Consider the following 16,301-nt stretch of genomic DNA (forward strand, 5'->3'; position numbering starts at 1 on the left):
TAAAAAATTTTATTTTTTTATTGTGAAAATATTGTACAGAGGGGTTACCATTACATGGGCAAGATAATGAGTACATTTCTTATCAAGCATTGTAGCCTCCTCCTTTGTTTCCCCTTCTGATCCCTTCCCATCCTCCCCCGACCCCCACCGTATATACTTTAACAATAAGGTAGACTAGCAGTGTATGTAACAAACATCCGATGTATTATAAAGTAGTATTTAACTATTGGCAATGTACATAAAATGATATGTAATGATCTGATTATGTGATAAATACTTTTGAAGAAATGTAACCATGTGTTCTATTCCTGTAGACCATTTTCATATAGAATATTACTTTACAAGCTAGAATGCTTATAGTATATTTTTACATTTTAATTTTTACTTAGGATGTTATTTTCTTGAACAATTCAGTATAAATAAATCAGTAAAAATATAAAATTTATTATCAAAAAATAATCGATGATACCAACTTTTAAAAGCAGAAGGAAAAAAAGTATGCTAAAATTATATCACTGAAAGAGATAGTAAAACAATAAATTTGCTGTACACATTATTTTGCAAAATTTATAAAATGAGTCTAAGACTTTTTTATAAAGATTTCTTCCTAAAAACAAGTCCTTGAAGTATCTATGAGTCTAAAAGTTTTTTGGGTTAACTGATAAGTCTTGAATGTTAGCTCAGTGAACATTTTTTTGTTTTTTGTTTTTGGTGCATGCGAGGCAAGCTCTCTGTCCAAGCTATATCCCCAATACTTAAATTTTTAAGAAAGTCACCATCCTTCTGTGTGCTGGAATTGCAGGCATGTGCTACCATATCAGGTGAGGGAACTTCTTTGAAGGGGTATTGGAAGTCTTAGTTTTTGATGGATCCTATTATTTTTAGTTATATTTTCTTTTAAAGGAGGCTACATATTAAGAGAGGAAAAGGAAAAAGTCTCCTTAAATTTAAAAATCAAGAACCTGGGAATATAAGTTTGTTTCTTCTAACATGAAAACATCTATGACAGGGATTAAAGACTTAAGAGGACATGCAACCAGAACTGAAAAATGAGGAAATAAGACCAAATTACGTTACATAAAATTCATAAATGTTGATTACAATATTAGACCTTCGAACAAAAAGGCAAGATCTTTTTACTACTTTCATAATTAACATACTGTTAGAGTGCTATGATCATACTGTTGGTGGCAGTGTAACCAACATTATTTTCTCCAGAAAATAATTTGAGTATAAACATTTACAAGACTTAAAATCATTAAAACTTTTGTAGTCTTTCTCCACACCTTGGAATTAATTACAAACAAAACCAAACCAAAAATAATGGCATTAATTGGAATTAAAATGTTTGCATATTGGGAGTTAAACTATAAATGCTTGTAAAAACCTTAATCTGTAAATGATTTTCTTGCAGGGATGTAATTTTATTGATAATCAACAAAATTTATAAATGCTGACTTTAGTTTTTTAAAAATTTAATCAAACACATAAACATGACTTAATGAAATAGTTATTTAATAGTTGTTCAAATAGTTCTGTGAGGGCTGGGAAGGTGGCTCAGTGGTAGAGTGCTTGCCTTGTATGTATGAGCACCACATAAGCAGAAAAAAGCCGGAAGTGGTGCTGTGGCTCAAGTGCTATGGCTTTAGCCTTGAGCTGAAGAGCTGAAGGACAGCGCCCAGGCCCAGAGTTCAGCCTCCACGATTGACCACAAAAAAAAAAAAAAAAAAGTGTGTGTGTGTCCTCCACGATTGACCACAAAAAAAAAAGTGTGTGTGTGTGTATGTGAAGTTTCTGAAGCTTTTCATGAGTAAAATCTCCTTTGTACCTACATAGCACAAGCCCCTTAGGTCCCTGAGTTGCATCTTTTGTTCTTCACTATATCTCCAATAGTATATTCATTGTTTCTCATTGACTTCTCAGCCATTTTCCATTTAGTGCTTCTTCTACTTCTTTGCATACATTCCCATATTCTATAATCTTAATTCCCAGTCATATTTTGGTTTAGAATATTAAATATAGTATTTTGTTTTTTACTTGTGTAGGTCTTGGGCCTTGAATTTAGGGCCTGAGTACCTAAGTGCCACCAACACCCCACGTATTTTTAACTAAAAATTCAGTATATAACAGCTGCATTGTAGAAAGGTTTTCCTCTTGAAGTACTTTTTTTTTCTAGCATTAATAATTTCTTTTTTCTTTTGAAAGTTTCCCTATTGTATATCAAAATCTAAAGTTGCTCTGTGTTTTTTTTTTTGTTGTTGTTGTTTTTGTTTTTTGTTTTTTGGTCGGCTGTGGGGCTTGAACTCTGGGCCTGGGCGCTGACCCTCAGCTCTTCAGCTCAAGGCGAGCGCTCTACCACTTGAGCTACAGCGCCACTTCCGGCTTTCTGGTGGTTTTATTGGAGATAGGAGTCTCAAGGTCTCTCCTGCCCGGGCTGGCTTTGAACCTCGATCCCCAGATCTCAGCCCCCTGAGTAGCTAGGATTACAGGCGTGAGCCACCAGCGCCTGGCTGCTCTGTGTTTTTGAATGTAACCAGTAAAGGAAAGGGAATATAGTTAAGACTCTGTTCAGGAATTTGTGAAGTTTTCTTATATATTTGAAATTATTAAACTTTGTAATAAAGATAATGGATTGATCATTGATAATTAGATTGTAATTTTCTAGAAAAAGTAGCTGACATTTGGATTTAAGTGTTTTAACTGGCTGAACTGTATCTTCTTCACTAACAATTATAAGGGCCTTTATGGTTCAAAATAACTATGAGGACAGTTAAAACTAATTGAGCAGAAAGCTTACCTGTGGGGAAGAAATAGCCACTGTGTTGTCAACAGCATAAAAAAGTATATATATATATATATATAATATATGTATATATATTAACCAGACACTCCCTGGTGGTTCACACCTATACTTTTAGCTACTCAAGGGCTGAGATCTGAGGATCAAGATTCTAAGCCAGGCCTGGCAGATAAATCCAGAAGATTCTCTAATAAGCAACTGGAAGCATGGCTCAAGGGGTAGAGCACTTACCATGAACAAAAAATCTGGCTGAGAGTACAGCCTACACACCTTAGTCTGCTGAGAATTCATTTTAAAATATGTGGCAAGTTGGTGCTGAAATCATGGATGTTACTGTATGCCTCCATCTGCAATAGAAAGAGGTTGAAGCCTATTTACCAAAAGAGTAAAATTGTAAACATTTTTGAACCTTCAAAAGACATGTCAGAGCCAGATGCCAGTGGTGACTCAACCCTGTAATCCTTGCTATTTAGAAGGCTGAGATCTGAGGACTGCAGTTTAAAGCCATCTGGGGCAGGAGAGTCCATAAGACTCGCATCTCACTCCCACAAAGCCGGAAGTAGAGCTGTGTTCAAGTGGTAGGGCACTAGTTTTGAGCAAAAATGCTCAGGGGCAGCACTCAGGCCTTGAGTTCAAGCCCTATGATTGGCACTAATAAATGAGTAAATAAAATCCTATAACTTAGCAATTCATACAGTAAAAAACCTGAATAGTAAGACTAATTAAAGTTTTGTAAACTTTTCATAAGAGCTCCATATGGAAAATATTAACCCTAACTCCTTTTTTTGTTAACTGATAAATAGAGATTGTGCTTTTTTTTTGGTCATGGGGCCTAAACTCTGGGCCTGGGTGCTGTCCCTCAGGTCTTCAGCTCAAGGCTAGCACTCTACAACTTAAGCCACAGCACCACTTCTGGCTTTTTCTGCTTATGTGGTGCTGAGGAATCGAACCCAGGGCCTCACATATGAGCCACCTTCCCAGCCCAAAATTGTGCTTTTTTTTATGGACAACACTGTGTTTTGATGTATGTATACACTATGGAATTGCTAAATTATGCATTATCTCACACTTTTTATGATGAGAACACTTAACAAATTTATCTTATGCACTGTCTATTTAAACTTCTCATTATCATTTGTTTTAGTGTGTGTGCTGTTGTTAGTCCTAATTTCCTCTCATTAAGGATCTAGCTAGCCTTTCTTCTAAGAATGTGCTTTGCTAAGCAAGACCTCTCAGTTAACAATAATACGTTTCTTTTTTCTTGCTAGTTAAAAAGATTTTCTATTGCAATGTTTAAATTTATTTTATTAGTGTACATTACTTGTACAAGGGAATTTCGTTGTGACATTGCTACTTATGTAAATGGTGTAGCCTTACAAGCTCCCCACCTGTCTCTTCCATCTATCCCCCTCCAAATGATTTCAGCAAGTTTCATTGCTCCATTTTCATACATGCAAATAAACATATTCATTACCGTTCAGCTTTTTCATTAGTCCTTCCTTCTATTTCTGTGCCCACCTTCCTAAGCCCCTTATTACCATGCTTTCAAGAGTGCATGTAAAAGATGATGAAAGTTATCAAGATCTGGAGTTTAGTGAGTAGATGTTATCATTGGGGAAAGCTGACTAAAAAGGACATGGAAACTGACTTTGTTGTTTACAGCCATTGAAAAATTATTTCAAAATAAAAAGTAAAAATAATTGTCTTTGCAGATTCAGTGTTTCTTAGCTTTTTATTTTTATACTTAGTCATAGAGCTTGAACTCAAGGTCTGGGCACAGTCCCTGAGTTCTTTTGCTCAGTTAGCACTCTACCACTTTGAGCCACAGCGTCACTTCCAAGTTTTCTGGTAGTTAAATGGAGATAAGTCTCATGGACTTTCCTGCAGTCCTCAGATTTTGGCCTCCTAAGTAGCTAGGATTACAGGTGTGAGCCACCAATGCTTGGTCTGTTTCTATCTTTTAAAAAAAAATGGATTTTACCAATTGAAAGATGAAATACATATTCTTAAAAGGCTTAAAAGTTAAGTTTCAAACTCTTAACATACATGCAGAAAAGGTATGTATAAAACAAACTGTTTACATGAATAGAGTATACTTATGCAACCAACTACCAGGTGAAGAAATGCAACTTTAGGAACAGTCCAGAGTTCCCATGCTTACTCCTAGTTAGTTAACATACCAAAAGTATAACTAGTAGCCTTACTAAATGTCTAGTTCTAATATGAATGTTAAATGCAGAAGATTAGTAAATTTAATTTTCTCTTTACATACAAAGTAAAATATTTACATAAAAATAGTAATCTGGGTGCTGGTAGCTCATCCCTACAATCCTAGCTACTCAGGAGGCTGAGATCTGAGGATTGCATTTCAAAGCCAGCATAAGCAGAAAAGTCCTATGAGACTCATATCCAGTTAGCCACTCAAAAACTGGAAGTGGTGCTGTGGCTCAAAGTGGTAGAGCACTAGCTGAACAAAAGTCCAAGGAAGTGCCCAGGTTCTGGGGAAGGGTCCCCCCAAAACACCAGTGAAATCATATGATTAGCATAATGACTAAATTGCTTTATTGTAAATTTTTTCTCCCTGTTTTTTTTTTTTTTTGGTTGGTTGTGGGGTTTGAACTCTGGGCCTGGGTGCTGTCCCTGAGCATTTCAGCTCAAGATGAGCACTCTACCACTTGAGCCATAGCAACACTTCTGGTTTTCTGGTAATTAATTGTAGATAAGAGTCTCATAGGCTTTCCTGCCCGGGCTGGCTTTGAACCGTGATCCCCAAATCTCAGCCTCCTGAGTAGGTAGGATTATATGTGTTAGCCACTTGTGCCTGGCCTATATTCTCATTTTTTGTTTTGTTGTCATGCTTGTCCTGAGGCTTGAACTTGGGACCTGGGACACTGTCCCTGAGCTGTGGTGCTCAAGGCAAGTGCTCTACCACTTGAGCCATGAATTTGGAGGTAAGAGTCTTTTAGACTGTCCTACCCAGGCTTTATAGACTTTACCAGACTCTGCTACCCAAACCATGATCCTCAGATCTTAACCTCTTCAGTAGCAAGGATTTTGGGCATGAGCCACCACGCCTGGCTTTTACAGTGCTCTTAATTCGAAATTATGCAGTGAACAAAGACATGATATGCTTGTAATCTCAGCATTCAGGAGGCTGAGATTGGAGGATCATCTAGGCCAGGCTGGGCTGCATAGTGAAATCTTGTCTCAAGAAAACAAAACAAAGTGATAGTACATAATGATAAAACATTCAAATTTTAACTATGATGCTATGTAGAAAATCAACAGTGAAAACATGAAGTTTGTGGTGGTGTCTTTCCATTTCATTTGTAGGATTATACAGCAGTGTTTACAGCATCTAGTAAGAGTATTGAGTGTTATCTAGCTCCATATAGATTTGTCAGATTAAAAATTATTCTCAGTGGTAAATAATATTCTCAATGTACAAAATCTGGAAAACTCCAAAACATAAGAGACATAATAAAATATTTTGGCTCAGGCACACCTAAGTTCTGTAAAGGTCAGTATTTAGGATTGAATGGTGTATGGACTTACATCAAAGATAGTTGTGCTGTGGATCAGAATGTGGAATGCTTATAATATTATAGGTGAGATTATATAAAATTATATAAAATTATAGGTGGGACTATTTTCTATAAAAGTTTCTATAAAATTATAGGTGAGACTATTTTCTAACCTTCTATTTGAGGCCACATAGCTAAGTTCTTGCCAATAGAGTGAAAATTGGCAAGTGTAATTCCAACGTCCTTGCTGTTGAAGATGAAATTTCTGAACCTGCAATCCTATTCTTTGTTTCTTTCTTTATCTTTCTTTTTTTTTTTGGGGGGGGGGGTCCGGTCATGGGGCCTGAACTCTGGGCCTGGGCGCTGTCCCTCAGCTCTTCAGCTCAAAGCTAGCGCTCTACAACTTGAGCCACAGTGCCACTTCCGGCTTTTTTCTTTTTGCTTATGTGGTGCTGAGGAATGGAACCCAGGGCCTCAGGCATGCAAAACAAGCACTCTACCACTGAGCCACCTTCCCAGCCCTTCTTTGTTTCTTTCTACTGGCTGAATTAGCACCATCCACCTACAGCTGGTATGTTTAAAATTACTGGAACAGAGCCTTTAGGAGGGGTCTTTGAAATAGCTACTTAGTCGAAACTAGCAGTTGCATACTTCTTTCAAACAAGTGATATTTTTATTTTAAAGCAAGCACTTCTGTTTTAGTGCTTCTAAACTAAATATGCAAAATTTATCAATGATTACTTAAAAAAAAGCTAGGTTTAAGATTGTGTCTGTGATGTCCCTTACAACTTCTCATTCCTATGTTCATTTGAATGTAAGATTAGGGGACTCTACATTTTGAATCCTTGTAATAAATTAAATAGTATGCATTTAAAGACTAGAGATACATTTCCAAGTTAAATTTTATGTATGTTATCTGTAGCTTTTGTATTTCAGGGAAGTCATGGATGTGATAGTTTGATATATATATATATATATATTTTGTTTACACTACTTGTAGTTACTCATGTGACAATGTGTACTGACGAAACTGCATGTCAATAGGTCTCAAAAATGGAACAATTTTCAGGATTTTACCTTCCCTAGTATCTTCTAGCAACAAAGAAATGTAGTATTTAGGAACTAAAGTATTTGTATCTTTTTTCCTTATCTGTATTTGTATCTTTTTTCCTGATCTGAATCACCCATACCCATTCATCTTCATTAATGTACAAGTAAAATTTATTGTGCCAGGTATGAGTGATGTATGCCTGTATTCCTAGCTACTTTGAAGGCTGAGATCTGAGGATCAGATCAATGTTTGAAGTCAGCCCGGCAGGAAGGTCCATGAGACTTATCTAAAGTGTAACTTGGGGGTTGGATAACAAAGGAATGATAGACATGAAAGAAACAGAATATTTGCTTAGTGGATTAGCAACTGCAAGAGAACTTGATTATTTTTAATGTGCCTACGTGTGAACTGATCCTTCTGCCTTTTTAAATCCCTTTAGGAAAAATAGAAATGAAGGTACATATGCACACAAAATTTTGCCTCATTTGTTTGCTGACATTTATCTTCCATCACTGCAACCACTGCCATGCAGAACATGACGAAGGACCCGAGGAGCTTCACAAACACCACTGTGGAACGACAGAATTGGAGCCAAATAAATTTTCAGTGCAGGATGCTGAAAATGAAAAAAATTACTATATTGAAAAACTTTTTGACCGCTATGGCGAAAATGGAAGATTATCATTTTTTGGTCTGGAGAAACTTTTGACAAACTTGGGCCTCGGAGAGATAAAAGTAGTTGAGATTAATCATGATGATCTTGGCCATGATCATGTTTCTCACTTAGATATTTTGGCAGTTCAAGAGGGAAAGCATTTTCATTCACATAACCACCAGCATTCCCATAATCATTTAAATCCAGAAAATCAAACTGTGACCAGTATACCAACGAAAAGAAACCATAAATGTGATCCAGAGAAAGAGACAGTTGAAATCCCTGTAAAATCTGATGATAAACATGTGCATGACCATAATCATCGCTTACATCATCACCATCGTGTCCATCATCACTCTGACCATAATGCCACTCGCCATGTTCACAATGATTCTGTTACTCACAGTGAGCGTGGGGAGCCTAGTCATGGACCTTCAACAGAGACCAATAAAACCCAGGAACAATCTGAAGTTAAGCCACTGAAAGGAAGGAGAAAGAAAAAGGTGAAGAAAAGTAATGAAAACTCTGAGGTCATTACTCCAGGTTTGCTCCCTAACCATGATCAGGGTGAACAGTATGAACACAATCGGGTCCACAAGCCTGATCGTGTACATAACCCAGGTCATCCTCATGTACATCCTCCAGAACATAGTGGTCATGATCCTGGTCACGGACACCAAGAACTTGATCCTGATAATGGTGAACTTCGACATACTAGAAAGCGAGAAGCACCACATGTTAAAAAAAGTGCAATTTATTCAGCTGCTAATCACAAAGATCACAATGAAGATGACCATCCACACGAAGTAAGTATGAAAAGATCTAAACATCTTGTGGCTCATTTTAGACAAAGTAAACTGTAGTAAAGCATTTAAGCTTACAGTCTAAACTAATGTTTTCATATGGATTACATTTCTGTTTTTTTGGTTTTTTTTGGGGGGGGTCCGGTCGTGGGGCCTGAACTCTGGGCCTGGGTGCTGTCCCTCAGCTCTTCAGCTCAAGGCTAGCACTCTACCACTTGAGCCACAGCGCCACTTCCGGCTTTTTTTTTCTGCTTATGTGGTGCTGAGGAATCGAACCCAGGGCCTCATGCATGCAAGGCAAACGCTCTACCACTGAGCCACCTTCCCAGCCCCCTCTGGATTACATTTCTGACCAAACACACACACATACACAAACATTAAGGTACAAAAGATTTCTTTTTGTCTAGATTTTTACTTGTCTTATTTATTGTCTCAAATCTTGAGTTTAAATGTTTCAGAATACATTCTTTCAATGCTTCCTTTTACTGCATTGCTTACGAATTGTTTGCCCCTTTTAAGTTTTTGCTGTCACTAATGTTAATTTCTGACTATTTGGAGACTAAAACTTTTGTTGTGCAACCTATCCTTTTGGGTAGTAGATAGGATAGTTTATTTTTCATAATTATTAGCTTAACTAACTACTAAATGGTTTGAAGTCAGTACTTCAATACTTTTCATTTTAGTTGGATAGATCATTTTTAGCAAAGCTATTTTCCTTAAGCACATTTATTTCTACTTCATTAAAGGTATAACAACAGCCTTGTTTATTTAGCATCCTTTCTACAGTGTAGAAAAATTTTTTGAATTGGTGTATTTTTTTAATATGAATAAAAAAACATCACTATTGATTCTGGGAAACATTTCACCCTTACCCTTTTATTAGTACCATTTCTGTAACTATCATTGAAATGCGTTTTGCATATAACTAAATAATTTTGTATTTCTCCTTTAGCTAAATCATCAGATACTTTTTTTAGCAGTCATAAACACTGATTCTAAAATAACATTAAGATCTTAGTGTGATTTTAAATTTTACTGTGGATACGATTCTATAATTTCCTCTTGATAACAATTGTTTGTTTGCCTTAGACCTGTGAGATGTTTATTACTCTGGTTATTGCTGTCCTCACAGTTCTGATGCATACTGAGAATATTCTTAGTTGTCTTTTTGTTTGTTTGTTTTCTTTTTTGCTAGTCCTGGGGCTTGAACTCTGGGCCTGGGCACTGTCCCTGAGCTGCATTTGCTCAAAGCCCTTCTATTACTTGAGTCACAGTGCTACTTCTGGCTTTTTCTGTCTATGTGTTACTGAGGAATTAAACCCCAAGGCTTGAACCCCACGCATACTAGGCAAGCACTCTATCACTAAGCCACCCACATTCCCAGACCTTCTTAGGGCTTTTGAACATACATTGAATAAGGCATGTCAGCATGTGGTGGCAGTTAGGATCTGAGGAGATTTTTTTTTTTTTTTATGTTTTCTGGTTCTGATAGCTGATTTATTTCCTGATTATTTATTTTTTTAAATGCTGGTCCTGAGGCTTGAAATCAGGGCCTGGGTGCTATCCCTCAGCATTTTTGCTCAAGGCTAGTAGTGCTTTTTAACACGAGTCACAGGTATACATTCTAGGTTTTTTGGTAGTTCATTGTACATAAGAGTCTCACAGACTTTCTTGCCTGGGCTGCCTTGGAACTGAGAGCCTCAGATCTCAGCCTCCAGATCAGCTGGGATTACAGGTGTGATCCACTAGTGCTCAGCTCCTGGTTTTAGTTGTTGTTATATTTTTTTGGGGGGGGTCTTTTTTTGGGGAGGAGTAGATAAAATCAGGTACAGAGAGACAGGTCAATAAGCAAGCTGGTAACCAGTAGATACAACTGCAAGAAGGGCAGGACTATTTTCTTTGTCTTAATTGTAGGTATCAATTATTACTTTATGGTAGATCCAAACTTGTTTGCCATTTGTTTTCTACTTTGTTTTATTTTTAAATACCAGTGGATGAAGCTGTTCGTGTGTGTGTGTGTGTGTGTGTGTGTGTGTGTGTGTGTGTGTGTGTGTGTGTGTGTGTGTGTGTGTGTGTGTGTGTGTGTGTGTGTGTGTGTGTGTGTGTGTGTGTGTGTGTGTGTGTGTGTGTGTGTGTGTGTGTGTGTGTGTGTGTGTGTGTTAGGGGTCAAGCCAAGGGTTTTGTACATACTGCATTTTTTTCTACTGTGGCTCACATTGGGATAGAATTTTTCAATACCATGTTCTCTGTCTGTCTGTCTGTCTGTCTGTCTCTTTTCTCTTTCTCTTTGTGCTTGTCTTGAGGCTTGAATTTAGGACCTGGGTACTGTCCCTAAACTTTTTTGCTCAAGGCTGGCATTCCACCACTTGACCCCATCTCTACTTCCAGCTTTTTTGTTGGTTAATTGGAGATGAGATGATGTTTTATTTTTACCTTTTTTCCACCCAGGTTGGTGGGACCATGATTCTCAGGTCTCAGCCTCCTGAGTAGCTAGATTTATAGGCATGAGCCGCTGGCACCTAGCTCCCCCACCTCCACCCCACCCCCACTTTTTGAATGTGATTTTTTTTCCTGTTCTGGCACTATAACTAGAGCTTTGTACAAGTACACCACCTAAGCACATCTCTAAGCTACATATTATGAATTTTGAGTCAATTATGGTTATAATTTGATAGAGAAATGATGTTTGTACTTATCCCATAAGAATCTTGAGGGTATAGTTATAAAGCATTATCTTTCATGTGTTGGAGTAGAAAACTGATTAAAGCCTATAGAAAGTCTTGAGCAAGATTGAATGCATCCTCATAACAATTTTTTTTACATAAATTCCTATAAAGTTCGATTTTAGGTATATTTTCAACTAATAGAATACTTTTATTGTCTAATTTATTTTTTCTGCACAATCTTCAAGACATTCTTTTACTTACCTTGTTTTGTCAATTTCCTTGCAGTGTTTGAACGTCACTCAGTTGTTAAAATACTATGGCCATGGTGCCAATGCTCCCATCTCACCTGACCTATTTACATACCTTTGCCCTGCATTGCTCTATCAGATCGACAGCAGGCTTTGTATTGAGCATTTTGACAAACTTTTAGTTGAAGATATAAATAAGGATAAAAATCTGGTTCCTGAAGATAAGGCAAATGTAGGGGCATCAGGTAAGAAAGAGATTTAATTTTTTTCCTCCTTATAATACTATCTGTACTTATGTTTCAAATTACCGTTCACTTAGAAAGGAATGTCAATTTGTTGTCTTATTAGTGTCAGACTCTAGTGATTTATCAGGTTTAAGTGTGAATGTTTTAAAAATATTGTAGGAAGACAGGAGGCTCCAACATTATTCTGGCATTGTGAAGGAATGTTTTGCTATGGATATAAAACTAGATTAAAAAGGAAATAAGTTTCTGATAACTGGATCCTTCTTGATGAGCAAGTTTAAATAATGAACGCCTTAATTAAAATTATTTGATGTTATAATTAACTTTTAGTAGTGATAGAACCTCTGGCCAAAAGCAAAGATTACTACATGTTTAAAGAAATGGAAAGAAGCTAGTGTGGTTAAACTCCAGGAATGTCTGAGGAATGCCAGATGGTTAGCATGAACTTTATCACCCTTACTTTTAGAGAGCTTCAACTAGAATAAACGTAAAGCCATTTTTAAAATTCTCAGGGCTCCCCCTACCCCCATTATACACAGCTAGCTAGATGGATAGCTCTACTTCAATATTTACAAGTACTTTCCTCTTACTGTTTCAAAATTAGTACCATGTGAAAGAAAGTTTGTACTTCTTATTAGATTGCAAATGCTGCAAAAAAATCTTTCTTTTGATAGAATCTAGAACTGTGAATTTTTCTTCTATTTTTACCTTTTTCCTTTTTCCTTAGGTATAATCAGTTACAAAATCCACTTGACTATCTCTTAAATATCTTCTAATTAATTCCACTATATTGCCTATTACCCTAAATTTGGCTTGATTGGCACTACTGAGGTTTGAACTCAGAGTTTCATATTTCCTGGCTGACTACCACTTGAGATACATCTGAAGCCTCTTCTTTTCACTGGTTATTGTCAGGATAAATTAATACACTGTTCTCTTGGGGTGGCCTTGAACCAACATCCTTCTGTTTTCAGACTCCTGAGAATGTGTAAACCATTGGGTGCCTGGATCAATTTTTTTGTTTGTCGTTTTAGGAGACATTTCTATTACCTTCTTTGCCAAAGTTCTTGTTCCCCTTATAAAATATCTATAGCACTTAAACTATATTTATCTTTCTAAAATGTGAATGAGATCCTCTGATACAGAATTTTTTTTAGTGATAGCTAAAATTTGATACATACTTTTCTATTTACTTAAAAAAATACATTGTAGGGGGCTGGGAAGGTGGCTCAGTGGTAGAGTGCTTGCTTTGCATGCCTGAGGCCCTGGGTTCAATTTCTCAGCACCACATAAGCAAAAAGAAAAAAGCCAGAGGTGGCGCTGTGGCTCAAGTGGTAGAGCGCTAGCCTTGAGCTGAAGAGCTGAGGGACAGCACCCAGGCCCAGAGTTCAGGCCCCATGACTGGACCCAAAAAAAAAAAAATACATTGTAGACACTCTTCCAAACTCAATTCCTTTACTTCTCATTATGAAGTAATGATATTTTTTTCTTAAATAGTATCCCCAAGATCTCAGAACCAGTGGGTAATACGGCTGGAGAATATAATTTTGATGACTAACCATTTTGCTCTGTATTTATATGTGTTTTCCACTAAATTTCATCTTGAAGAAGATATTTTGTGAATCTTTTTCATATATATATAAGGACATAAGGAAGTTACTTGTCCATAATTTTATTATTATCATAAGACCACCTTGGCCCACATTTCATTTAAAGCATTTTTCCCCCTTATTCTGGGGTTTGGGGACTGTCCCTGACCTTCTTTTGCTTAAGGCGCGCACTCTACCACTTGAGCGACAGCACCACTTCCAGCTTTTTTGAGTAGTTTATTGGAGATGAGAATCTCATATAGAGTTTCCTGCCGGAACTGGCTTCAAACTGCAATCTTCAGATCTCAGCCTCCTGAGTAGCTAGGATCACAGGTGGGAGCCACAGGCATCTAGCTTGGCCCACATTTCAAAAAGTTAACTTGTCCATAATGCCAAAGCCTAATAAAAAAGCCCATAAACCCTAAGGTTTGGGTGGACAAATAATTCTTATGCCATTATCTTCTTAATTTAGCTAAATCTGATACTACCTTTATAATTTTTGACACATATTTTTACATTCTTTAGTGCTTTTCAGCCACTTAATACTTTTCTTCACCTCTTTCCCAGAGAGCATATAGTTGATATGATATGCTAGTTACACACACACACACACACACACACACACACACACACACACGTATGTGTGTATATATAACTATATATATAATTTTCTTATGGATATCTGTATTATGCTGTATTATCTTTTTAATTTTTTTAATTAATTTTTTTTATTGTGACAGTACTGTATGATAGGATAACAATTACATGGGCAAGATAATGAGTACATTTCTTATCAAGCATTGTAGCCTCCTCCTTTGTTTCCTCTTACCATCCCTTCCCTACGCTGTGTTTCTTAACGTTCAAAGTCCCTTACTTGACACAAAGACTTTCTGTAATACTTCTGACTCTGTGCCTTTGCATCCTATTTTTACCTTTCATTCTGTCTTTTTTTGGGGGGGGTCTTCATTGATAACCTTAACATATTATGTTATTTAACCTTAATGTATTATGTTATTTTTTTCTGTTATTTTCTACATGACTACTATACTCTTTACAGAGTATACTACTATACTCTTTAGACTGTCTGGGTTCACTTACTAATCACCCCTCATTGGCAGACCTAAATATCGCTCTTCTAGTACAGATCTTAAAGGCAATGGCTGGAGCTTTCATCTCTTTTTCTATAGTTCTTTAAATAAAGAGAACTTTGGGAAAAAGCAACCACTTACATTGATTGAATGGAAAAGTTTATTAGTGTTAGTCTGCAAAGTTTCAGCTACAATTCAGCAGAGATGTTTGCTGAAAATACATCTTTGAAGATCATTAAGTATATCAGTCAAACTAGTAAACATTGATTGAAAATTTTCATGTAGTACTTCACCACATGCCAAACCACGATGGAATTACTATAGATTTAGAAAAATAAAGTTAGGTTGAAATGTGGGCCAAGATGGCCTGTAGAGTAGTAATCAAAGTGACTAAAATGATGTATATGAATATGGAATAAAACCCGAATTTGGGGAAGATAAACAAATGAGACTGTTTTAAAATTTCATAGGAGAGAAATAAAATAAGCATGTTTATAAATATCAGATATCAGTGTTTTTAAGATTTTTATTTAAGATAGAGCTATTTCTTAAAGTTTCGGAGAATACAAATAATAGGAAATGCTGTTATTTTATAGCAAAATAAGACTACTAGGTCAATTACATTTCAACTTCTGGTTAATTTTTTCCCGTAGAAAAATTACCTTAGATAAATAAATTGTAATAGGCTATCTTTATTGGAACCTTATGTGCTAAATTATTTTAAAAGGATATTTCATTTATCTGTAATATTCTTTTTTGTGAACATGTTTATTTTATTGGAAGGATGATGTACAGAGGGGTTATAGTTACATAAGGTAATGAGTACATTTTTTATTGAACGTTGTTGCCCCATCTGCTGTTTTCTCCCACTTTCCCTTACTCCTATCTAATATTCTTGAGTTGAGGGTCTCCTTATGTTGCCCAGGCTTCCTTCAACTCTATACTCAAGCAATTCTTTGCATCAGCCTTTGGAGTAACTGGGACCACAGACATGCATCACTGTACTTGGCTCATTTCATTTATTAAATCCACAAGATGGGTACTTTGATTTGTTTCCATTTACTGAGGAAGAGAAGGTTTAGAGAAGCTAATTAACCTAGCTGCTGGGTTAGAAGAGCTGCAATATGAACTCCAGACTCTCTGTCCGAAGCTTAGAATGGCAAGCACTGTTCTCCACCGATATGCTTCCTGCTCTGCTGCTTCCTACAGAACGAGTTCTGAAGAATGCTTTGCCACAATGAAAATGACTGAGAAAGGAGGAAGTTAAAAACATCTATTTTGAGTGGTATTTGAAGGACTTGAAGATACAGGAATATGATAGAGAGTAAATATGCATTGTTCCTAGCATAGATTAGTTGGTGAAAAAATCCTCAAGAATTGTCTTCTAAACTAGACAAGCTGGGTTCGGACTGGTAAGAATAGTGAAGACAGATTAGGTAGGTTCACAAGCTGGGCTTGAGATACATAATATTTGTCATCTTCCTTGACCTCATGCAGGTGAGTAACACTTCTAAAGCACAGCACAAGTCCCTTACCATAGCGCAAGAAAAAGAGAAACCAGCATTATAATATATTAGATATATTACATATAATATATTAGAAAATACATTTGTTCTGTAAAGGGAAAATGGA

General features: G+C 36.5%; 1 protein-coding gene across 5 annotated transcripts in view; it reads left to right on the forward strand.

Moving 5' to 3' along the window:
• Window positions 1-16,301, forward strand: part of Slc39a10 (solute carrier family 39 member 10) — a 120,595-nt gene that overhangs the window by 79,427 nt on the left and 24,867 nt on the right. For all 5 annotated transcript variants that reach the window (XM_069995695.1, XM_069995697.1, XM_069995696.1 and 2 more), the window contains 2 exons: window positions 7,815-8,836; window positions 11,785-11,992. In XM_069995695.1, the coding sequence (XP_069851796.1) occupies window positions 7,826-8,836; window positions 11,785-11,992 (1,219 nt within the window). In that variant the 5' untranslated portion in view covers window positions 7,815-7,825. The remainder of the gene's footprint in view (window positions 1-7,814; window positions 8,837-11,784; window positions 11,993-16,301) is intronic.

The sequence above is a fragment of the Dipodomys merriami genome, unplaced genomic scaffold (assembly GCF_024711535.1).
Source record: "Dipodomys merriami isolate MVZ:Mamm:240054 unplaced genomic scaffold, mDipMer1.0.p SCAF_49, whole genome shotgun sequence".
Taxonomy (NCBI): Eukaryota; Metazoa; Chordata; class Mammalia; order Rodentia; family Heteromyidae; genus Dipodomys; species Dipodomys merriami.